The 24300-nt window shown below is 51.3% G+C and overlaps 3 protein-coding genes across 25 annotated transcripts in view; 1 reads left to right on the forward strand and 2 right to left on the reverse strand.

The window, feature by feature from the left end:
- The window catches only part of RFFL (ring finger and FYVE like domain containing E3 ubiquitin protein ligase), a 32523-nt gene extending 26877 nt beyond the window's left edge, over positions 1 to 5646 (reverse strand). For 2 of the 11 annotated variants that reach the window (XM_085557505.1, XM_085557507.1), the window contains exon 1: positions 3282 to 3406. The gene's annotated coding sequence lies outside the window, so the exon portion shown is untranslated. Of the gene's footprint in view, positions 1 to 354; positions 375 to 3281; positions 3411 to 5538 lie in introns of those variants that run through there. The other 9 variants (XM_077787497.2, XM_021551057.3, XM_085557513.1 and 6 more) reach the window with 9 other exon arrangements.
- Positions 5408 to 11600, reverse strand: RAD51D (RAD51 paralog D). 13 transcript variants are annotated; one of them, XM_085557493.1, is made up of 12 exons: positions 11563 to 11600; positions 11102 to 11211; positions 10431 to 10492; positions 10162 to 10280; positions 9853 to 9934; positions 9620 to 9754; positions 9116 to 9211; positions 8840 to 8930; positions 8108 to 8178; positions 7139 to 7306; positions 6384 to 6469; positions 5408 to 5651 (listed from the first exon to the last, which is right to left on the reverse strand). In XM_085557493.1, exons 2-11 carry the CDS (start codon positions 11181 to 11183, stop codon positions 6386 to 6388), a joined length of 990 nt encoding a protein of 329 aa, XP_085413619.1. In that variant the 5' UTR covers positions 11184 to 11211; positions 11563 to 11600; the 3' UTR covers positions 5408 to 5651; positions 6384 to 6385. The 13 variants fall into 13 exon arrangements, 11 of the variants coding, with proteins under 11 accessions (XP_085413619.1, XP_085413618.1, XP_085413623.1 ...); XM_085557492.1 differs by having other exon boundaries at positions 10162 to 10298; XM_085557497.1 differs by lacking the exon at positions 7139 to 7306.
- A 1948-nt stretch (positions 11601 to 13548) lies between these two features.
- UNC45B (unc-45 myosin chaperone B) lies at positions 13549 to 24110 on the forward strand. The gene is made up of 20 exons (XM_021550979.2): positions 13549 to 14170; positions 14289 to 14458; positions 14731 to 14767; positions 15052 to 15227; positions 15785 to 15874; positions 16314 to 16481; positions 16705 to 16873; positions 17168 to 17338; positions 18175 to 18346; positions 18593 to 18893; positions 19064 to 19158; positions 19826 to 19967; positions 20388 to 20528; positions 20717 to 20844; positions 21263 to 21329; positions 21629 to 21742; positions 21830 to 21945; positions 22258 to 22375; positions 22475 to 22630; positions 23314 to 24110. Exons 2-20 carry the CDS (start codon positions 14297 to 14299, stop codon positions 23578 to 23580), a joined length of 2790 nt encoding a protein of 929 aa, XP_021406654.1. The 5' UTR covers positions 13549 to 14170; positions 14289 to 14296; the 3' UTR covers positions 23581 to 24110.
- The last annotated feature ends 190 nt before the right edge of the window (positions 24111 to 24300 follow it).

A 24300-nucleotide genomic window follows, 5' to 3' on the forward strand; every position in this document is an offset into this window, starting at 1 on the left:
AGCCTGCCCAGCTCCACTGCCCCCTGAGAGCCAGAGGAGAGGCACACAGAGCAGACAGACCATGGAAATCTGCTTCCACCCCTGCAGGCAAAAACTGGTTCAAAGTCCAAACTACAGGTTTAATAACAGCACTGGCAGCTCAGCTCAGCTCATGCTCCAGCCTAATTGAAGAGTTTACAATCTCAGTTGTTATTAACAACAAACCGTGGTGCAAAGTTGCACAAGTGAAAATTACACCGTTTAGCAAACAAACAAAACAACACAAGCCCACACTAAAATCAACAACAGTAAACAGAAAACTGAAGATGTGAAGAAGACAGATTTCAGTCATAAACTCAACGAGTGACCACTAACCTCCCAAAACTCACATACGTGACTCCTTTGTACTCTCAGTGCAGAGTAGTGCATTCAGCTCTCACTTCAGGAGCCAAATCACATGGTACCTGCCAATGAGAAAGGCTGAGCCTCACTGGAAGCCATCCTACTTTCTCTACCCTACAATTAAACACAGTACTTATGTGATGACTTCAAAACTATCCCAATTCAGCAAAAACTTGAGCAATTAAGCATTAACCCATGAGCACCACTGTCAAGGCCATCAGCCTCTAATTAAAGTTCAGTTGCTACAGCGGAGTGGATGTGCAGTCACAGAGTGCTGCACTGGCTAACCCTGCTCCAGGATTCCCAGCCCCCAGTGGGAAACTCAACAGGCAAAGGTGATTGTTTGGGTTCATTAGACCCAATTGTGCCACCAAAAACAACTGTGATTACAGAGAAGGACTTCAAGATCTCCCTCTACATCACTGTGGGCACAAAAGAGTTAAGGAAATTCAGTATTCAGTGGGTGGAGATAGGTAAACCCAAGGATCTGGAATTTGTAGGAAACTAAATTTAAAGCTCATCACAGCTTTCTGCTCCATTTCTCAGCTCTGGAAAAATAAGGGAAGAGTGGGAAAACAAAGGATTAAAACCCTTTTTGTTTATGCAATCATGAATATGCCTTAATGATCATCTGTCTTAAAATCTGAGCTTCAAGTGTTGAAATACAACCCACCAAAGTGTAAACACAATAAAACACCAACTGAAACTGCACCCATCATCTCCCATCCTAATGATATGGAGAGCTAAAAGAGCTTCTTGTAGATCCACAAAGCTCTTCACCAACTCCACAGTGAGGTCAGAAAGGACAGAAAAGTGCCACAGGTCCCTGCACTGCTGTGGAACAGCTCTCCCACCCCAACATCTGAGGTTACATCCTGTGCTCCCCACAGAAACCACGCTGTGTGTCACAGAGGAGGAAGTGAGCTCAAATGAAACACACAAATAAACCCCTTCTGTCTCAGCCAATTAAACATTACCCTGGGCACAGCTTAATCCAAGAAGCATAAAATTAAACCCTTCCTATCTACCTTTCGTGCTACACTTGACTAAGCACGCCCAGCTGTCCTTGCAGTGTTGGAAAACACCCGAGTTTTTTCTGGAGTGTAAGTGCTTCTTTATCACAGGGTCAAACACTGAGCCTGTCCATCCTCAGCCTTTTAACCAGGGGAGACTCAGGCAGGACTCTGCTCTCACTGCAGAGCTGACATTTATTAACCTGCAGACACCAAAATACTGCTAAGAAACCCGAGGATGAGTCAATACTTTCCCCACAGGAAACACCTTGACCTGCTTACAGGAACAAACTGCTCAGAAGGACACTTGAGGACTTTTCTGAACAACTTTTGCTTTCCGCAGCAAAGGAAGGACTTGCTCAGCTTTCAGTTTGCAGCATACCCCCAGTTTTGAGCAGAGAAGGAAATTATTTAGGCCCTTAACACCAAATTACATTTTAGACATGCTAAAATGCAAAAAGACAATAATTGAAGCAGAGAGCTCTACAGAAGGCTGGTGCTTATCCAGAATTCCTCAGCTTTCGTAGCAATTTGAGCAGAATAACCTACTGAACCCCCGAGGCCCTTTGGGAGCAGAACTCAGAAAGGGAAGAGTCCATCACCACTTTTAAACACAAAAAAAGAGAGGCTGCACCAGAGTCCCACTCCCCCTCATCAGGGAAACCCCCTGAGGGAGGCCCTTGACCCCATTTCCCCAAAACAAAACCCAGGTGCTGCACCTGTCCCAACCCGAGCAGCCTCATTCCCCCTGCCCTGTGCCCCCCCAAGTCCTGGCAGCCCCTCCTGCCCTCTGTCCCCTACACCTGCCAACACCCCAATCCAGAGCCATTCCCTCACCCCACAGTCCCTGGAAAACACTCAGTGACAACTCCATGACACTCACCTGCCTGCCCTCCCCTACCCCATTCTCTGGGGTAGCCCACATTGCCCCGCACCCCAAACCCTGGCAGCACCCTCAAAGCCTCACACACCCCCAAACCCGGCAGCATCCTCACTGCCCACACCCCAAATCCCTGGCAGCTCCTCCAAAACCTTCAAGCACTCCCTGCAAAGCCCTACACACGTCCCCAAACCTGCCAGCCCCCTCTGTACCCCAGTGCTCCCCACACTCCAAACCTGCCAGCTCCTCTCAGTCCCCACACCCCAAACCTGCCAGCTCCCCTCAGTCTCCCCACACCCCAAACCTGCCAGCTCCCCTCAGTCCTTACACCCCAAACCTGTCAGCTCCTCTCAGTCTCCCCACACCCCCCAAACCCTGTCAGCCTCCCCACTCCCCAAACCTGCCAGCTCCCCTCAGTCCCCCCACACCCCAAACCTGCCAGCTTCTTTCAGTCTCCCTACAACCCAAACCTGCCAGTTCCCCTCAGTCTCCCCACACACCCCAAACCTGCCAGCTCCTCTCAGTCCCCTCACCCCAAACCTGCCAGCTCCCTTCAGTCCCCCCACACCCCAAACCTGCCAGCTCCTCTCAGTCTCCATTCCCAAACCCGCCAGCTCCCCTCAGTCTCCATTCCCAAACCAGCCAGCTCCCCTCAGTCTCCATTCCCCAAACCAGCCAGCTCCCCTCAGTCTCCATTCCCAAACCTGCCAGCTCCCCTCAGTCTCCATTCCCAAACCAGCCAGCTCCCCTCAGTCTCCATTCCCCAAAACCAGCCAGCTCCCCTCAGTCTCCATTCCCAAACCTGCCAGCTCCCCTCAGCCCCCACATCCCAAACCTGCCAGCTCCCCTCAGTCTCCCTACAACCCAAACTCTGCCAGCTCCCCTCAGTCTCCATTCCCAAACCTGCCAGCTCCCCTCAGCCCCCACACCCCCCAAACCCTGTCAGCCTCCCCAGACCCTCCCAGCCCCACACACCCCTCACGCCTGGCAGCCCCCAGCCGCCTCACCTCGCCCCTGAGGAGCCGCCCCGCTCCGGCGGGGCCTGCACGGGCGGTCCCGTCCCGGTGCCTGCGCTCGGCGGCAGCGCCGCTATGGCAACTGCCTGCGGGCCCGGAGCGGCCCCAGCGCGGCCGGGCGGGGCAGCGCCGCCCCCTGGCGGCCAGGAGGACTCCGCGGCGGCTCCGAGATCCGCGGGTTCGAGACCCGGCCCGGGCAAGAGGAGGAAGAGAAAGAGAGCCCGTCCTCGATGTTTAACGTGAAAAATGCATATTTTATCATTGGCTTTTCGCAAGTGTAAAAACGAATATTATATGCGTGATGTTAGAAAGTTGCGCTGTATTAATTCTCTTAAGTGGTGCGTTAAATATAGTTTTAGGTTATAACATAATGTTCAAATAGAAACTCTGCAGTGTAAGGGATCTTTTACTAGCTCGAGAAAAGGGGTATGAGAATCAAGAAACTCTTTGCACAGAGATAACAGCTTTGTGTGCCCTCTGCGACAGGGCACACAAAGAGTTACAGCCTCCTTATGGGAAAAGACAAGCATTCTTCCACCTTCTCTCTGTCTTTATGGAACCACCAGGGTTAAAGGCAAGAAGTTGACAAAAACCAAAAAAATTCTTAATTTGCAAGGAATATATGCATAATGTATGAATATATGAATGTGCAACAGGCTATTGCTTTTAAGGATTATTCCTTTGTTCACAGGGCATGCTTTTCGCAGCTTAGTGTCCAAAAACATCCAGACGTCTATAATTCTTTGCTTTTTATTGTCTCGTGATTGTCCTAACTCTAAATTTTTATTACTAAATTTTTATTACAATACTAATTGTATCACTATTTTTATAACCATTTTATTATTATTAAACTTTTAAAAATTCTAAAAACAAGTGATTGGCGTTTTTCACATTTAATCACCCTTTTCTTCCTCCTAATGTCCAACCTGAACTTTCCCTGGCACAGCTTGAAACTCCTGCCCTCTCATCCTGAGACAGATGGACACACATCCCACACAGACACACACACATCTGCACAATTTGTGTAAATTTACATTTATATGTGTATTTTATATGTATCAAGGGCAAATAAGCCCTTAGTGCCAAAAGACATCCCTGCTGTTTGTAGAGGTGCCCTGCCTGCCCTGGGGTGGGATTCACTGCCCTGCCCCAAGCCTTTCCAGAGCTTTTCCAGCTGTTTTGGGCATTGGGAAGAGGCAGGGGGAAAAAAATGTCCTGAGCTCTGCATTACAGAGCTGCAGGAGTGTCTGCCTGAGCAGGGAGGGGAAAAGCTGAATGAGAATATTTAGGTCAGAAACTCCTTTAAGCCTGATTTTACTATGCAAATTTAGGGCAAATCAGCTTGAGCAGGAAGTCAGGTTTATCCAGATGGGGTGAGAGATTGCCATGGCCTGAACTCTCCTGCTGTCCCCACAGTGACACCTTCCCTGCAGCAGCACAGCCCGGGGACCTCAGAGCACACCTGGGAGCAGAAAAGCTGCCACAAAACCCAGCCAGGCCCCAGATCACACCACCCTCCCCAAATGTTTCCCAAAAGGGAAAAAAAAAAAATTCCCACAGCTGCAATTAGCTGAATGCCCAGGAGAGAAAATCCCCCCCAGCCAGGATTATGGCAGTGAAAGCTGGGATGTGAAGCTCTAAGCAGCCCAGACTTCACACCATCACCTCTCCTGACAGACTAGCAGTGTCCCTGTGGAGTCACCACCCTGTGACTCCGTGGTGACCAAGTGCAAGGCTGGAATTTCTTCTGTCATTTCTCAGGGATCACAGCAAAGATGCACAATTGGTTGGTCTCATGCTGACTCTAACAAGGGCTCAGAGCATCTCGTTCCTCCTCTCATCCTGCTGGTTAGGGGAACGAAACATCTGGAAATGAAATGTGTGTACCCCCACCCACAGCTCCAAGAGAGGAGCTAGCAAGGAATTAACTAACAAAAATTAGCTAATGAGGTAAATTTCTGCTTGTGAGTTCCAGCCACATCAGCACAGGTTTCCAGCAGACAGGAAAACCATCCTCCTCCTCACCCCAACCAAGCAGGCTGCAAACCCCAAAGCCAAACCTCCCCTCCTGAGCTTGGAGAGCCCAGAAATGCAAATAAATGCTCAACTTTAGAAAGTTTGCAGTAAAAAGTATGTATTTAATATGCCAAGCACAGCCTTAGAGGGCTCCAGCAGCTGTGATGCTGTGTCATTAGTTTAATGAGCATGCCCTAATTAGTCCTAGCCCCCAAATTCTCCATCAGCTCACCTGCCAAGGAGGTCTCTTAAACTGAGGGTATCTGAGACATCAGGGATCAAGAGGAAACTCCACATCCAAGCCTCCCCTCTCCTCAGGAGGTTGCCAAGAGCAGCTGGAAAGCACTGGAGCACGGGAAGATTATTTTAAACATCACCACATGCAACTGAATAGGTCCTTGAGCATCCAGCAGGGCCAGCTGGTGCCAGCAGGACCCATCTGCCTCAGCTGATCCAGATCAGAACCTCCATCAGTTATCAGCAAGCCTTTACACAGCCCAGCTGTGCCCCAAAAACACCAGCAGGTCCCCACAGGGCCTGGTGGTACTCTGGGGAGAAGGGAAGATCAGGCATCTCATTAAATCCCTGCTCATCAGCAGCCTGTCCCTCCCCAGTCCTGCTCCACATTTTAATTAAGTTCAGAGCAGCTGTCACTAATTGAATTCCAGCTCTCAACAGCCACAGCAATGTGCAACAGCTTTTTATTTCTTTTATTTCTGAACCAAGCCCACTGTGGGCCCAAGGATGATCAGAACTCCAGGAGGAGAGGGTAGGGAGCCATGAGGGAACTAAACCAGCACGGGGAGTTGTGGGGTTGTGCAGGGACAGGGCAGCTGATCCCAAACAACAATCCTGCAGCAGAGGGCAGAACTGGGCTGTCCTGCTGCCCTCACAGCCCAGCCACTGCAGGCACAGAGGGCTCCAGGGAACCCCACTCTGAGTTTTTCCATGGGGCAGAAGAACAAGAGATTTTTCTTTTTGCTCCTTCCCAGGGCTGCAGGACTCTCAGTAAAACCTTCGGTGTTTGCCTGCTTTTGTGCAGCTCTCTTGAACCTTGTGACATTTGCTTTTCCATACCATCAAAGTCCCTGTGTGGGTGTCACCAGGCTTGGGTCCAGCACGTCACCATTTCCAATGTCCAGCTCCACCTGGATCCCTGTTGGCTGCAAGGAGAACAGAGCAAAGCTTATCCTCACACTGTTGGACTCTGCATCACTCCCTCTCCTGTCTGAGAGCCAAAAGTCCCAGTTAAATCCCCCCTGAGGATTTCCTGCTGCTGGTGCCCCTGTTTTAACTGGGTCTGCTGAATGCAGAGATACAAATAGACAATGCAATTTAGCAAAGAAAGAACATCTTGCTCTGAGACATCTCCAGACACACCATAATTTAGCACATCCAGGATGCATTTCACTGCCTAGCACACCACCATACCCAACTTTGTTTGGATCAAGCAGCAGAGCAGGCTCAGAGCCAGGAAGCTCAGGCAGTGCTGCCTGTGCACAGGCAGGCCTCAAGCTGAAGTCACCTTTGAAGGTGTCAGAGCCATTTCCACAGGACCCTCACTGCCCACACACCATCAGGAGAGTGAAACCAACACCAGGAACACAGTGACCTGGATTGGAAGTGGTGCCACTCATTTATCCTGCCTATAAACACCAGCCCAGGCTGCTGGGAACAGATGCTCTTCTGTTCTCTTCTCTTCTGCAGCATCCAGCCAGGCTGCACAAGCTGCTCTCCCACTGCCAGGCTGGGTCCTGCCCCACTCCCACAGAGCCAGGGCCAACCCCACAGCTGCTCCTGCACTCCCAAGGGGTGGCTCCAGGCAGCCTCACCTGCCGGGGTGACTTTGCCAGGGAAGCAGCACGCCGTGTGCTGCATTTCTCCCACGTGGCCTCTTTGCTCTCCAGCAGCACCCGGGTGCTGGGCACGAAACTCCAGGAGCGGCCCAGGGCTGGCTTCAGTGGGGCAGTGCTGCTGTCCCTTGTCACCTGGTTGGTCACCTGCAGCACAAACAGACTTGGCAGTGCCTGGGATACGCAGTGCCACTCGGGGTAGTGACACAGTGGAGGTCACCAAGAAATCCTGGCCAGGCTGCTACTTCTAGGAAGGTTTTTCCTTCTCCTTCAGCTCCTCTGCCATCCCCTCTGAGCACAGCCCAGATAACTGACCCAGAGCAGTGCTCAGGGAGTTCTCTGCTATCTGCAAGCTGCATCACTCCTGCTGCTGAAGTCACCACAAAGTTTAACTTGGTGCCTCCAAGTGTCCTTCCAGACACGCTGTCCTTGTCCCTTTATCAGAATGAAAGGCAGATCTGTTCAGCAGAGCACCATGCTCTGGTGTGGCCTTCCCTGTTCAGACACATTAATTGTGGTCCCAGCCACATGTCTGGTGCATTGGCCAAGAGCTGGGGAAGGCTAGAGCAGGGCCCTTTGCAGCCCCTGTGGGATGATGCAATGCCCTGCAGCTCCTGCAAGGTGACCAAGAGGTTACCCAGGAAGCTGGCCAGCCCCTTAAATGAATGATGTCATCAAAAATAAACATAGCCAGCCTTTCAACCTGCCTGTACTTAACTCTGCCTTGCTCAACCCAGTGATTGGCTGAGGACAGCAAGAGCAGGAGGCAGCACATCAGCCCAGGTCCTGCCCCATGCTTGGAATAAGACATCTGCAGGATGCAGAGATGTCAGGGAGCAAGTACTGGGGGGTTCAGGCCTCTGGCTCCCTCTCCCACAGGCTCCAGAGCCTCCCCATGGCTCCTTGCCACACTCCAGCACACGAAGGACAAAGCACAGCAACACTCACCACAACAGCAAGGCTGAACTCCCTGGCCAAGGTCTTCAGCTCCCTGGAGAGCTGCATCATGAGGGCCAAACCTGGAGCAGGACAAAGCATTTGGCTGTCTGGTGACCAGCCCCCAGAGTGAACCCTGCAAGCAGCTGGATTTGCGTGAGCACTGGATTCAGGGTCAGCACTTGTGTTCATGGACACTTTCACTGGACCATTCCCCATCCTTTCCTATCTTAGAAGGCCCAAGGTCAAAAAAATCCTACAGAAGCATCAGGAACTCCAGACAAAGCTGGCCAGTTGATTTAGCAGGCACAGGACTCATCTCTCCAGCTCACAGCTGCATTTCCTACAGCCCACAGCTGTGAGGGGACCTCCTGTGATAGCACTGGCTACCACCCAGCTGTGCAAGACCCTCTGGAAGGTGTTTGAGGGGGGCTCCTTGGCATCCTCACTTCTGATTTATGGTCCTTTCTGACATAAAGGGACACAGAGGAGCTCTGCAAACTGTGCCATGATATATTTCTGTCACTGTTAAGTTTTAATTTGTGGGCAGAGTCCAGTGCCTCCCTGGATGAGTTTTAGACCATTGCCACAAGCAGCCACAGCCAGCTGAAGTGTTTGCTGCTAACACTGCAACAGGCCCCCCCCTTTTATCCAGTCCCAAGGGAAAAGCTGGGAGCAGTCACATCCACATCTACCCTGTTCCAATCCCCATTCCAGGAGCAGCTCCCACAGTGAGCAGCTCACCCTCTGACTGCCTGCCACCCAGCAGAGGGTAAATCACAGCCGACACCGAGTCCAGAACCACCACCTTGAGAGGTCCCATGGAGCTCACGACCTGCAAGGAGGCACCAGGTGCAACGTGGAGTCACAAATCCAGCAGCTCTGGAGGCTGTGAGCTGCACAGAGGCTCCGACATCCCCAGGATGAGGCAATCTGGAGTCACCTGTCAGGCACACACAAGCCCTGCTGCCCTCCCTGCAGCTCTGGGGAGGGGAGAGGGGCCCCAAGGCTCACTCCTACCTGCTGGGAGAGGCGATCCCGCAGCTCCTGCAAGGCACGCAGCACCTCGTAGATGTTGAACACACGTTCTACCCTGACCCGCTGCAGGGCCTCCAGCTGCAGCACAAAACACAGCCTCAGTCCCCCCAGGATTTGGCCTATTCCTCCTGCCCCAGCTGCCCCAAGCTCTCTGCACTCACACCATGCCACATTCCTCCACATTTGCCTCCACCCCATTAGCACCATTGCCCCCATGGCACTGATGGAAAAGCAACATGTACTGAGCTCAGGGAGCAAAGTCCTGCGAGTCCTGTAAGTCCTTCCCTTCTCCCAAGAAAAACAACAAAGAGCAGAGTCTGTCCTGAGCATGGCACCCACTGGGCCATGGAAGGAAGGGTTTGGACTCAAAAAAGCCCATGAGGACAAAGGCAGAGCTGGAAAGACAAACCATCTCTGGGGTTTCTTGCAGGCAAAAGCAAAGTGAGTTTCAGAGCAAGCAGAGGAACCAGCTCCAGGGGAACTTGCCTGTTCTTCCTCATCCTCTGTCTGGGCTTGGAGCATCTGGTAGAGACGGGAGGCAGTGAAACCCCCCGTGGAGTCGAGAAACAAAACATGCTGCTTGAGCCCCAGGGACACACTGGCTGCAATGCCCAGGCACACCTGGGGGAACAGGGACAGGGTGTCAGCCAGCCTCACGTGTCCCTCTGTGGGACATCTTCACCCTACCTGTCCTCTCCTCTGTCCTCCACCCCGCTCACCTGCGTCTTCCCAGTGCCTGGTGCTCCCATGAGCTCCATCACTTCCCCTGTGTACAGCCCCGAGTCCAGCAGCTGGTCCAGGCTGTGGGATGGACACAAGGTGGGATTACCAACACCCCTTCAGCCAGAATGGCAGGAGCATCAGGAGGCAGCAGTCCCCAGATATTTGTCCTCAAAGTCGCCTTCCCAAATGCACATAGGTGCACGGGGATGGTTTGGAGAACAAAATTCAAAGCTTGTGCTGGCAACCACAGCCTTGTGCAGCAAACCCAGCCCCAGACAGAGCTGGTGGGTGGGTGAGGTCCCCACCTTGAGCTGCCAGTGGGCAGGATGGCAGTGGAGCTCTTGAGCTCCTCGTAGAGGTCTGCTCCGTTGGCAGGGAAGGCAGAGAACTGGGCCAGGAGCACACGTCTGACTGCGACCAGCGCCTGGGGGCAGAGGGATGTCTGGAAATGGGACTGATCAACAGCCAGCAAGTGCTCCAGAAGGGCTCCCAGACAAGCCCATCCTTGTCCATGAGCCAAACAGCTCTGAGCTCCCTGGTTTATGTACCAGGAGTGAGGAGTAGTCCCTTCTACCTTGTAAGACAGGGAACACTTTTGGGCAACATCCTCCAGGTCTGATGACACGAAGTCCACCACTGCAAATAACATAAGGGACAAGAGGTTGGAAGCCAAACATGGTCAGACCACAAACACCAGAAGACAACCAGCTTAGACAAAACCTGCACCAACAAGCAAAGAGGCTGTGCCCTCTGTCAACACTGTGAGTGGAGGAGTTTTTCCTCTGAGATGGCCCCATCACTCATCACAAAATAAATTGTTTCTTGTGAAACAGAGCAGAGAGAGAAGCTGGTAAAAATTGTCCCCGTTTTGCTCAAGAGCTGCCCAGCACCTTTTCTTTCTCCTCTAAGGGCAGGAGGTGCCCAGGGTACAGCATTCCAAGAAGTTGGGCATTTTTCAGAGGAAAAACTGCACAAACCCTCCTGAAATACCACAAAAAAAAGCCACAAATTATCACTCCTCAAAGAGCCTCTGCAGGTATCTCTTACCACGTCCTTACACTCTCCTGCTCCTTTGAATAAGTCCTCACTCACAGTATCCACCCAGGAGGACCCAGAAGAAATCCAGCAAGGAGGACACAGAAGGATATTCCACCACCACCCTCCCAGGATGTGGGAGGACACAGGTCCACCAAATGCACGGGGGATGATGTTCCCCAAGCCGAGACCCCGATGCCACGCTGTTACCTGTCCTGATGCCATTGGCGCTGAGAAGCTGGATCATGTCTTCAGAGAGACCAGGGCAGAGCCCAGCCCGCAGGACCACCATCGCCACCGGGAGGGAGAAGAGCAGAGACCTGCGGAGGAGAGGGGGAGTGGGATTCATGGAATCATTAAGGCTGGAAAAGACATCCAAGATCATCAACTCCAACCCTGCACCGCCAGGTCCAACACTGAGCCACGGATGGCGCCTGCCCCTGAAGCCGGGGAGAAGCCACCCAAGCTGTGTTTGGGATGGGTGGTTACGGTGGGTAATTAATTCTTCTTTGGGGCCAAACAGCCCAAAATCCTGCACGGGGCTGGGAGCAGGGAAGCACAGCAGGCGGGGAGGCTCCATCCCGGGACAAGAGGACCGTCCATCCCGAGCCGCCTCCATCCCGAGCCGCCTCCATCCCGAGCCGCCTCCATCGGAGCCCCACGGAGCTTACCCGGCCCGGGCTCCCCGCAGCCCTGCCCGCTCCTTCCTGCTTCCTGCCGCCGGCGGAAAGGCCGGGGCCGCTCCTTTTCCCGTGCCGGTTCTCCCATCCCGCCGGGGTTCCCTTCCTTGTCCCGGCTCTCCCATCCCGCCGGGGTTCCCTTCCTTGTCCCGGTGCTCCCATCCCGCCGGGGTTTCTCTTCCTTGTCCCGGCTCTCCCATCTCACCGGGGTTTCCTTTTCCCAGCCCGGCTCTTCCATCCCGCCGATGTTCCCTTCCTTGTCCCGGTTCTCCCATCCCGCCGGGGTTTCTGTTCCTTGTCCCGGCTCTCCCATCCCGCCGGGGTTTCCTTTTCCCAGCCCGGTTGTGCCATCCCGCTAGGGTTTGTCTTCCTTGTCCCGGCTCTCCCGTTTCGCTAGAGTTTCCTTTCCCCGTCCCGTTTCTCCCATCCCGCTCCGGTTCCCTTTCCCCATCCCGACTCTCCCATCCCGCTGGGGTTTCCTTTTTCCTTTCCCCGTCCCAGCTCTCCCATTCCGCTAAGGTTGTCTTTTCCCATCCAGGCTCTCCCATCCCGCCGGGGTTTCCTTTCCCCGGCCCGGCTCTCCCATCCCACCGGGGTTTCCTTTTCCCATCCAGGCTCTCCCATCCCGCCGGGGTTTCTGTTCCTTGTCCCGGCTCTCCCATCCCGCCGGGGTTCCCTTTCCCCGGCCCGGCTGTCCCACCCCGCTCCGGTTCCCCTGCTCTCGCCGGGATCAGCACAGCGCTAAGGTCCCTTGCCACCCAAACCATGCTGACTCTGTGACACTCCCGGGACTGGCTTTGTCCCGGCTCATCAGGCAGTGCTGCTCGCTGGGAAATGAAGGCGAACGAAGGGCTGGGGACTTTGCTGCCATACAGGTGTTGGGAGCTATGTGTCCCTCCCTGGCTGCCCTGGAGGCTTGAATTTCTCCTGGGAAAACTATTTTTGGGGGTATTTATTATAATTATGTTTTTCCTTCCAGCCGAGGCCTGAAGAGGGCTCTCGGCACTCGCTGCTGAGCCTGCCCTGCAGTCCCAGCTCTGCCTCGAGCAGCGGCTGCACCCAACATTTGATTTTGTAACTCGGTTTGCCTGCAGTGCTGCCGCTTGTGGCCATGCCGCTTGTGGCAATGGAGCTGTACTCTGGCTGACGTGAGAAAGGCCAGTACCTAAAGCCATGTTGGAAGGAGTTTCTGGTGTGTTAATCCAAATGAATGCTGGAAAAGCCACTGCACTGAGTCTGTCCAGGGCAGGGATGGCATCTTACACTTTCCACAGATGTTGTCCTTGTACCTTGGACCTGTTCTCCAACAGGTATAGATGTGGGAGCTGCTCTTGATGAAGCTGCCTGCAGTTGTGGTTGATGCTTTGCTGTGAAAGGATTTACAAATGGATTTGGAATCGCCTCCTGCCTGTACACCAGGGACCAGGCAGTGCTGCTGGTGTGGGGTGAATAAAACAGGAGGCCTGGACAGGGAAGTTCTGTGCTAATTCTTTCTGCATAAGAGCCACAAGCCATAACACAGATAACACAATTAAAGACAATGATATTTTTGCTCGTGGCAGTGTCTGGATCAGCCCATGCTCTCCTCAGTCATTTCCCCATCCTGGCAGTCCCCACTTTGCTTTATAGCTGGGATGCTGGCAGGTGAAGGCAAGGCCTGTGTTTAGGGGAAGATAAATCAAAAAGCAGAATTCCTGGGGAACAGAGTGGGTTGAAAGGTTCAGCTCTCTTGGAGTTCAGTGCTGCTGTCTCCTGGTGCCACTCAAATTGAGCCACTCCTCACAGCACTTCCAGTATGTTCCAGCCCAGTCCTCTGTGTTAGCCCACCTCAAGTGTGGCTGAATGACCACGTGTGGGGTGGGTGGCAGCACCAGACTGGGGTGGGATTTCCAGTGGGATGGGCTCCCAAATGCCCTGCAAGGAGGAGGAGGAGGAGGCAGCGCTGGGTGTCAGTCAGCTTTCCATCCCAGGGAATTCTGGAAGGTGCTGGGCACTGCTGCAGCTGCTGGCCTGGGGCCACTTGTCCCTGAGGCTCAGCTGTCTCATGCTTCCCTAAATAGAATGGGAAAAGGGTCTGAGCACTGTGACAGGGGTCAGCCATCCCAGCCGTGGGTTTTTTTGGCGTGAACCTCCCCCTTCCTGCTCCCCACACCCTTTGCAGCTCTGCAGGCAGAGGGGAGCTGGGATTTGCCCTGGCAGGTGGGAGAGGATTCCCTCTTGCTGCAGAGGGGTGCTGCCTGCTTGCAGCCAGGTGCCCCCCGAGCTGGCCCTGGCTCCCAGCCCTCCTCAGGCGTATAAAGCACGAGGGGACAAGGAGGGGACAGGCTGTGGTGACAAGTGACACTGACAGGCAGCAGGAGCTGCCAGGTCCTGCCCAAACTTGGAGTGGGAAGTGAGCTCTGTCCTGAGCCACACAGACTCTCCGTAGTGCTGGCAGATTTCTTTAATTCCTTTTTTTGTTGTTGTTTTTCTTTCTTTCTTTCTTTCTTTCTTTCTTTTTTAATTTACTTCTAAGGATTTATATTGGTGGAAAAAGCTTCTGAGAAGTCACAGCCTTGAGGAGCAATTTAGGTCTTCATTTTCAAAACTCTTTGGCTTGGTAAGCTGCTTTTATTAATGTGTGTTAATTATGTGTCAGTCTCATGGTGGAACTCAGCTTGGGGGATTAGCAGGCAACCCAGGCAAATGGGACACAAATGGATGTTTTTTCCTTCAAGCTCTCCAGATGGAGGATCCCATTCAGCTGAAAGAGGAGGGCAATAAATATTTTCAGGCCAATGATTATGAGAAAGCCCTTCAAAGCTACACTCAAGCCATAAAGCTCAACAAGGACAAGGCTCTGCAGGCGGTGCTGTACAGGAACAGGGCAGCCTGTTTCCTCAAAAAGGTGAGAAAAGCTCCCCTCACCTGGGCAGTGCTCAAGGGGAGAAGAGCAGGAGGGCAGCCAAGGGCACTCACTGGCTGTGGACTGGGTGGTTTGTCCATTTATTGAATAGGGTGTTTCCAGCTGGTCTGAAATGAAATGTTCTGGGCTTGTGCTGGAGCTTCACTGGGGTGTCCCCCTGGGAAATGGGAACAGAGAGGTCCCAATGCCCATCAGCAATGGGGACATGCCCTGCTATTGCATGGCTAACAAATCTCTCCTTTCTGGTTTAACAGGAGGAATATGCCAAGGCAGCCTCGGATGCATCTAGAGGTAAGGAGGGGGTTGTTATGAGGAGAGCTGGATCCATTTCCTCAGCCTGCTCTCACATCTGCTTTTGGGACATTGTGGCCTTATTCCTTGATGTCCACTAACAGCCAAGTGCTGAGGCCACAAGGGAATTCCTGGAAGTTCAAATGATGTTCTGATTTGGTGTGCTGGTGCAATCAGTGCTAATGAGGCACTGATTGATGCTAATAACAAAGCAAATCACAGTTTGCACAGGCCATTTCCAAGCAACAAGCTCTGATGCCTGGTGTTTTGGATCCCTTTCCCAGCTATTGACATCAATGCTTCAGATATCAAAGCCTTGTACCGGCGCAGCCAAGCCCTGGAAAAACTGGGGAAGTTAGACCAAGCATTCAAAGATGCTCAGAAATGTGCCACCCTCGAACCCCGCAACAAAAACTTCCAGGAGACCCTGAGGAGACTGGGGGCCAACATCCAGGAGAAGGTAAATGCCAGGGGAACAGTGCTGGATTCACAGACCAGGGGTGGGAAATCCTTGCTCTGGGTTGCATCAATGGGTTGTTGGTCATACTGGAAACTCGTGGCCAATATAAGGTGATAAATAGGCTCCATTGACTGGAAGTTCATAATTGATGTGTGTAAATCTGAGGATTGGGTTGATTGGTTAAATTTAAAAGTGTGGCAACTCTCTCCTGAGGCTGGCCTGGTTCTGAGTGTCTTGCAAAGGTCTTGGCAAGGGTCTGGACCAACTTTGGGCTGGGTCTGGCAGTTGCCACATTGCTAGAGTTGCCTTTAGAGGGGCGCTGTGAAGAAATCCTTGCATCGCTACCTACTGTGAAGTCTCAGAAATTAAGCCTTAGGGCTGGCTCTGCCTGTGCCCCTGAGATGGGTAATGGATACTGATTGCTGAGAAATTCTATCTCCTGTTATTCAGCTTAAATTGCCTGTGGTTTGAGGGCAGGGAGTATTCTTGAAGTGAAAAAGGAAAGCTGCTCCTCGATTTTCTCCTCCTGATGCTCTGTGCTCTCTCTCTTGGCACAGCTGCGCATTCAGTTCTCCACGGACTCGAGGGTGCAGAAGATGTTTGAGATCCTGCTGGATGAGAACAGCGACAAAGAAAAGCGAGAAAAGGTGAGAACTGCCCTGGACTTGGCAAAATGGGCTGTTTGATGGCAGAGGCTGCTCCAGGGAGCAGAGCCCTGCATTCTCTTCCCCACCTCCCTTGGATGGAGGTTGAGGGAAGGAGCTGGAAGGAGAACTGCACTCAGAAAGAGGGAAAAATCACCCCTGTGCCAAGGGAAGGTGGCCCAACCTCCAAAAATACCAAAGGTGGGATCAGCCTGGACTTCTGCTCAGGTCCTGCCATTCTCCAGGTATTCCCTCCAAGCAGTGACCCACTCTCCTTGTGCAGAGCAGAGCCAATCCCTAAATGCACCTGTCTGGTGGAGTCGGAGCTGATCTGCTGCATCTGTCAGGAGATGGTTCCCACCAGGATCTCCCAGAGCTGCATGGGGATGTTCTGGAGGCTGGGCTGTGCCACTGACCCCTGGTTCTTCTGCCTCCCACCTAGGCTGCAAACAACCTCATAGTCCTGGGGCGGGAGGAAGCAGGTGCCGAGAGGATTTTCCAGAATAATGGGGTCAACTTGCTGCTGCAGCTGATAGAAACCAAAAATCCTGAGCTGATCCTGGCAGCTGTGAGGACACTTTCAGGAATGTGCACAGGACATAAGGCTCGGGTAAGGACAGGGTGCTTGGACCTTCACTGCTATTGCCTTTTGCACCTGGGGAGGGGGGAATTAAAATAGTTTGTGTTGTTTGTGAGCAGTGGGAGAAGATTAAAACTCTGACTTGTACTGATTCAGGATTCACTGAGGAAAATAATTTCCCAGCTGAGCCTAGAGGACACAGGGAGGAAAGGCCTTTGCTAACACTGTCCTGCTCTCTCCTTCCTGGGGCCAGGCCACTGCCATTCTCCATTACCTGGGCATCGACAGCATTTGCATGTGGATGTCAGTGGACAATGAAGAAATCTCCCTGGCTGTCTGCAACCTCCTGCAGACCATCACCGACTGCCTGCTGGGCCAGGGGAAGGAGGAGCACCACGGCAAGGAGGAGGCTCTAGTGCTAGGTAACAGCACATCACCTGCTCTTCATTCCCTCTGCCTGCAGGAGGAGCGGGTCCAGCAGGGAGGGCTCTGCCCCTGGGATTCCTCCTTATTCCTTGTTCTTTGCTGAACTGGGGACTTTACCCTTCAGCTGTGCAGGAGGATGACCTGCACACAGGTCTTATGGATAGCTTAAATTAAATAGCTTAAATATTTCTGTTCCAGCCACACAATGGCTTTGAATGGTTTTGACTGAGCTCACCTACTTTCAGAGGTAACTTCTTGTAACTGCCAGATACTGTTTTGCTTCTGTGTAGACACTAAGAAGGATTTGAGGATGATCACAATGCGTTTGCTGGATATGCTGGTCAGTAAGAACGTCTCTGGGCAAGGGCGAGACCGAGCCCTCAACCTCCTCAACAAAAACATACCAAGGAAAGACCTGAAAGACCATGACAACAGCAGGAGCATCTTTGTCATCGACAATGGTGAGTCCTTGCCCTCCATCCTGTTCTGATCTGGGAGATGTGGAGCTGTGTGTTCTTGCCTGAATACCTGTAGAACTGGTCCTTCCTATAAAATAAATCCTCTCTGGCTTCTTTTGGTGCATGCAAGCCTGGAGCAAAGTTAGACATATTAGCAGGAAACAGTACTAAGAGAAAAATCAACTGGGTATGAGAGCAAGAATCTTTGAGTTTCTAAAGGACTGCCTAATATCTCTGGTTTAGTTTCGCCAATGTATTCACTAATGTAAGGAGGATTTGGCTTGGATAAACTGTCTGGTTTAGACAGGATGAGATGAGCACCTGCTGAGCTTGGTGAACCCATAAATTGATCAATTGTAAAACTGGATGAGGGTGAGGAAAATGTGTGCTGTGTGTTTTTATAGTAATTCTAATGCTTGTGTATGTTACCATTTTGATGGAAGTTATTAAATAATAATTCAGCAAAAGGAGAGTTAAGTCATCCAGAATCACTTGAAGGTGGCTGGGTTTTCCTCAGCCAAAGCCTCCAGCTTTGGAGGTCAGTAGGTTTAACTTCTCCTGACAAAAATAACAGATCCAGCCAGGGGCCTAATGCAGTTCTGCTTATCTCTGAGAACTGGAAAAAAGCCTGCTGCTGCAAACCTGTAATCTCACCAGCAGAAGCTCCTCCCTAGTAAATATCTGAGTGTCTTTTTTGCTTAAGAGTTAAGTGATTAGGCTGCAAAATAATTGAAAACCATCCAAGCTGGCTATTCCACAGTAAGAAAGTAACAAATAGTATCTCGAATTTTACACAGACCCTCTCCCCTCTGACAGCCATATCACTCCATCGTTTCCAGGCTTAAAAAAGATACTGAAGGTGGTGGGACAGATTCCTGAGATGCCTGACTGCCTGCCACTGACAGAGAACACCCAGCTGACTGCCTCTGTCCTCCTAAATAAGCTCTACGATGACCTGCGCTGCGACCCGGAGCGGGACAACTACCGGCTGATCTGCGAGGAGTACATCAAGTGAGTCAGGGCTGAGCTGGCCCAGAGGGCAGGAGCAGGGCTTCTTGGGGTGAGATCAGGCACTTGAAGTCTGCTTGTGCTCAAAACTGGGGCTCTGGGAGATTATGACCTGCTTGAGATCCTGCTAGATCACAGCTTTGCAGGAATTTGCACTCCCAAATAGCCAACGTGATTCAGCAGCACAGCTGAGAGAGGACATCCCCTCCCCACTACTGTTCAATACCCTACTCCCTCTATCCCATGCAGGAGCAAAATCGACCCACAAGACATGGATAAGACACTTCATGCTGTCCAGATTGTGTCTGGTGTTCTGCAAGGGCCCTTTGACTTGGGCAACAAGCTGCTTGGCATGAAGGGAGTGATGGAGATGATGGTTGCCCTGTGTGGGTCCGAGAGGGAGATTGACCAGCTGGTGGCTGTGGAAGCCCTCATCCATGCTTCCACCAAGCTGAGCCGAGCCACCTTCATCATCACCAATGGGGTGACACTCCTGAAGGAGATCTACAAGAAGACCAAGAATGAGAAGATCAAAATCCGAGCTCTGGTGGTAAGGATGCAGCCCTGCCTCTACTGCCTGCCACACTCAGCAGCTTAATCCTGGACTTGGGAGAGGAGGGAGGCTCTGGGGATGAGAGATGGGCTTAGGCTGTTTTGGGGCAGCAACACAAGAGGATTAATGAGCCTTTCTCACTGGTGCATCCTTTTTGTCCTCCTCAGGGTCTCTGCAAGCTGGGCTCAGCAGGAGGCACAGACTATGGCCTGCGGCAGTTTGCTGAGGGCTCCACTGAGAAGTTAGCCAAGCAGTGCCGAAAGTGAGCGACTTCACTTCTTCCTTCAGTTATTCCAATCTTTGCAAAGCTCAATGTGTTCCTCTCCCATGAGATCCTGCCCACACGTTGCCTCATTTCCTGTGGTGCCTGCCAGCTGACAGTGCCCCCAGAGCCATTGCACTGGGACATGGAGCTCCTCTGTGCCTGAGGCAGCCATGTGTTCCTCCTGCCTCAATATCCAGAGGAGCCTTCTCCCTCTCTCTCTGCCCATGGGAAACACCAAACCAGGTGCTTCCCTCTTTGCCAGAGTGTCACAGCCTAATTAATGCTTTTATCTTGAATATGCACAAGTCCCCTCTGAATGTGAATTTGCCAGGTGGAGTAACCAAGGAGGTGGGATCAAGTTAGGAAGTGACTGAATGGGTGGTCATTCCTGCAGGCATCTCATGTTTCATGTGATGGAAAAGGCAAAGCAGTGCTGAGTAGCTATCCTGGTCTGTATTCTCTGCAGCATTTAGATCCCATGAGTTGGGCCATGAGGAGGAAGGTTATGTCTCAAGGGGAAGCATCCCCAGTCTCAGGAGCTGCAGCAGAACCTGAGGACTTATTTGGGGCTGAATCATCCTCAATATGTTTTTCCTCCCTATTTTTCCAGATAAGTTAGTTCTGGCTCCTGAGATAGATATGTGAGTGGTTTTCTCTCTTCCAGGTGGTTGTGCAACACCAGCATTGATGCCCGCACCAGGAAATGGGCTGTGGAAGGGCTCTCCTACCTCACCCTCGATGCAGATGTGAAAGATGACTTTGTTGAAGATGAGCCAGCCCTGAAGGCTATGTTTGATTTAGCCAAGGTCCATCTCCTTCCCTTGTTCCCTCATTCCTCTGGTAGCATCAAGTTCTCCCAGCTCTCCAGCCCCAGTGAGAAGGAGCTGTGACCCCAACCCCTCACCTCTGGCTCAGCAGAACTTCAGTTTTGCCTGTGGCCCAGAGACATCCCAGGGCTGCTACCATCCTGCTCTTCTCCCTAGGCTGAGGGAGGTTGCTCCTACCTTCACTGTCAGCACCTGCATGAAAACCAAAGGCACCAAGGTGTTGGCAGCACCTGATGATGTCCAACACCTTCTATGACCATGAAAGCTTTCATGGGCTATGAACTTGGGGATAAAGCTAAGAACATTTCCACTAGTGAAAACACCACATGGCAGTCCAAAGGGACCTGTTTCCCTGCTGTGCCCTCTTCACCCTCACACAAGCTTCATTTTCCTGTGCAGGCAAGCGACAAGACAATCTTGTACTCTGTGGCTTCTGCGCTGGTGAACTGTACCAACAGCTATGATACCAAGGAGCTGGTCCCAGAGCTGGTGCAGCTGGCAAAATTCTCCAAGCAGCACGTGCCTGAGGAGCATCCAAAGGTGGGTTGTGTCCAGCTGGAGATGCTGTTCAGAAAGACTTTCTTTGGTGTATCCATTGTCACAGACTTCAGGTCTCCTGTCTCCAGACTGAAATTACCTTGCTCTCCAGCCAGGCTTGGCTCTTAGGTGGCAGGATGGCAGAATGGCAGCTGCTAAGGGCTAATCCTTTCCCAATGTTTCCTCCTCAGGACAAGAAGGACTTTGTGGTGAAGCGGGTGAAGCGGTTGCTGAAGGCTGGGGTTGTCTCTGCCTTGTCCTGCATGGTGAAGGCTGACAGTGCCATTTTGACTGACCAGAGCAAGGAGCTCATTGCCAGGTGCCTTCACTGCAGTCCTGGGAGCTGGGAGTGTTGGGCAGCCCCTGTGCCATGGGAGTGGACACCAGGGCTGGGGCATTCTGCCTGGGGAGGAGTATGTGAAGCAAAGATTTAAAACCAAGGATTTTGTTTGGCAGTGTCATAAAAATCCATGTTCTGACCTTCAAGCTGCCTTGCTGAAATGCATTTTTGAGTTCTCTGTATGGCTCTGGCTGGTGTAGAGTTAATTTTACAGACCTGGAAATTTCTTTGTCTGCCATTTGTTGCTTCCTCATAGAGTGCTGTGTGCATGGCGTTAAGCCACCTGGAATTTACCTGGTGGCTCTAGCACTCCTGCAAAACCTCAGCCCCTCCCTGAGGGCTGTTGGCTGTTGCTGTCCCCTGTGGCTGTTTCACTGAGTGTTCTGTGCCCCTGCAGGGTGTTTCTTGCCTTGTGTGAAGACCCCAAGGACCGCGGGACCATTGTCGCTCAAGGTGGTGGGAAGGTGATTACTTTTATATTCACAGCTCCTGATGTGCTATTAATGTCTGTTGGGAGCCTGGGGTGTGTCTCTGGTGAGGGACAGTGACAGAAGAGCACAAGTTATCCCCACCGGGGCCATACTGACACTGCAGTCCCATCTCTGCAAGGCTTCAAAGAAATTATGTTCATTGTGAGCTTGTGGTGCCTCATTGAGAACAAAAGCAAGGCATCACATGGGATATTTTTAATTTGTTTTAGTCTGTTAAGATAATCCTGTAAATCTTCTCAGAACACTGAATGCTTTTTCCTGTGTGTCTCTAGGCCTTGATACCTCTGGCTGTGGAAGGCACAGATGTTGGCAAGATAAAGGCTTCTCATGCTCTGGCAAAAATTGCTGCTATCTCCAATCCAGACATTGCATTCCCAGGAGAGAGGGTAAGCTTAAAAAAATAATAATAAAAATAAAAGCATTGATACTTCCTTTAGCAAATGAAAATTGCTAATACAGGCCTTTTCTTCCAGGTGTACGAGGTGGTGAGGCCCCTTGTTAGCCTGCTGAACACAGAGAGAGATGGCCTCCAGAACTACGAGGCTCTGTTGGGGCTCACAAACTTTTCAGGAAGAAGTGATAAACTTAGGTGAGCTTTGCTGCTTTTTAACCTTCCTTCTTCCCCAGGAATGAATGTGAGTTACTTGTTGGACTATGAAGACGAGTCAGTTTGAGCTACCTTTGGCAGAGCTACAAAGGTCTCAGAGCTAAAAGATTGATGAAATAAGAAAAGAAGAGTGGCATATTTTCCTCTAGAAACAGCAAAGATATGAATTTCATCTGCATTAGACAGGGAATGAACTACGTTATGAGCTGCAGACACTGATTTGTTTCAAGGCCTTCCCTGCAGTTAATATTTAATATTAATATTTAATAAGTTGACTACTGCTCTTTGCCACAGGTTGAAGATAGTCAAAGAGAAGGCCCTGCCAGATATCGAAAACTACATGTTTGAGAACCACGACCAACTTCGACAGGCAGCCACAGAGTGCATGTGCAACCTGGTGGTCAACAAGGAGGTAACCCCTGGGCATGTCCAACCTGACTGCATGTGCCTGGCCCTGTGAGGAGCTGTCCCTCATTGTGTTACCTCCGGGTATCTCTGGGTTTTTTTTTAGGTTCAGGAGCGGTTTGTGGCTGATGGCAATGACCGGCTGAAGTTGGTGGTGCTGCTGTGTGGTGAGGATGATGAGAAGGTTCAGGTTGCAGCAGCAGGAGCCCTGGCCATGCTTACAGCAGCACAAAAGAAACTCTGCTGGAAGATGACTCAAGTGGTGAGGCCATAACTCGGAGTGTGGGCAGTGTGTGGGATGTACCCTGCAAGGGTCCTGGCTCAGGTGTGAAAGTCTCTCCAAAGGAATATGCAATTTACTAGTTCAATACTGAGGAACCTAGAGAAGCTGGGGCCTGGGTGTGCATGCTTTTAGTCCATTTTGATAAATAACCTGAAATCCAAACCTTGTTCCACCTGGAAATGAGAAGAGCTTTAGAGATCCCAAAGGATGTCCTTTCCCTGCACAGATCTGTAGACCCTGAGAACCAGATCCTTCATGGCTGAGTGTCTGAAGAGTGATGGTTGAGAACTCTTGAACCCTATCTTGTTGCACACATGATTGGACTCTGGAGCTCATTAAGATAAAATGATTTATCAAGCCAACAGAGAAGCTCAAACAGGTTGGGGTGGGGGAGTGTCCTGGTCATCTCAGCTGTGTCAAGACTCTGGTCAGATTCTTTTTACAGAGATTATGCAGCAGCCTGAATATGAAACATGTTCCATGTTGTCCCAGTGCTGTGGAAGATTCTGATATAGGTGTAAGAGAAATTGGGTTAAAATGTTTGAAGTCAGGTTTCCTTGGTTAAAAAAATGAAATAACCATAAGTGACATGAATATTGCTCTTCCTTCTGCTGAAGGAAGCAAAAGTCATGTTCATGGTTGAGATGTTCCTTCCCTTGCAGACCACCCAGTGGCTTGAAATCCTGCAGAGGCTCTGCTTGCATGACAACATGGAGGTCCAGCACCGAGGACTGGTCATTGCTTTCAACTTAATCAGCTGTGACAAAGAGCTGGCGAAGAAGCTGGTGGAGTCAGAGCTCCTGGAGATCCTGACATACATCGGGAAGCAGGAGGATCACCCCAAGAAGCAGCACATCATCAGTGTGGCACGTGATTGCCTGACCAAGTGCATGGATTACGAGCTGATCAAACCTCTCTCTCAGGCGTGAGGGAATGAAAAGCACCAAAAAAAGGCTGAGTGTGGGGGGAAAAAATGGAGAAATATGGGAAAGTGAGAGCCATGAGGAGAATCTAGTGCCATTGTCAAGGCACTGAATAGTTTGGGGACAGCTTTGGAGGATCATAAGCTGTATGAAGGAAAGGAGGGAATTTGCCTGGAAAATTTGGGAAGTGTCCAACTGAGTAATTCCCAGATGGTGTAAATCCTTTCTCTGCCCCCATTCAGCTGATAATGATGAAAGCTTCAGCTGTAGAAGAGTTGGTTGTGTTGGATATGTGTCAGGAGGCTATTGGAAAGAAACTCAACAAAGCTGAAATTGGTTCTGCCACCACCTCCAGCTCCTGGTACTTCTGGAATTCCCAGCAATGGTGGAACAGGGAGGGTTAAGTGCCTTCTCTTCTATTCTATTTTGTAGTCAGAAAATAGGATTTTGGCTGTGTGCTTTTTTGTTCATTTATTGGAAGCTATGTGCCAAAGTGTGGGGCACTTAATAAATTCAAAACTTTGTTCCATGTGGAATTCCTCTTCTGATTTTATTAATCTAAAGGAGAATTTAAGGCAAGTCTTGCATCACACCTGGAAAAATGGAGTAACTGGTAACACAGGATAAATTTTCACTCCTTGCAAACCATCCAGTGCTCCTAAATGCAGCAGTTACCACAAAGGTGTCACACCAAGGCACAGGGAATGTTGAAGATATCCCATTTAT

The sequence above is a fragment of the Lonchura striata genome, chromosome 19 (genome assembly GCF_050655825.1).
Source record: "Lonchura striata isolate lonStrDom1 chromosome 19, ASM5065582v1, whole genome shotgun sequence".
Taxonomy (NCBI): Eukaryota; Metazoa; Chordata; class Aves; order Passeriformes; family Estrildidae; genus Lonchura; species Lonchura striata.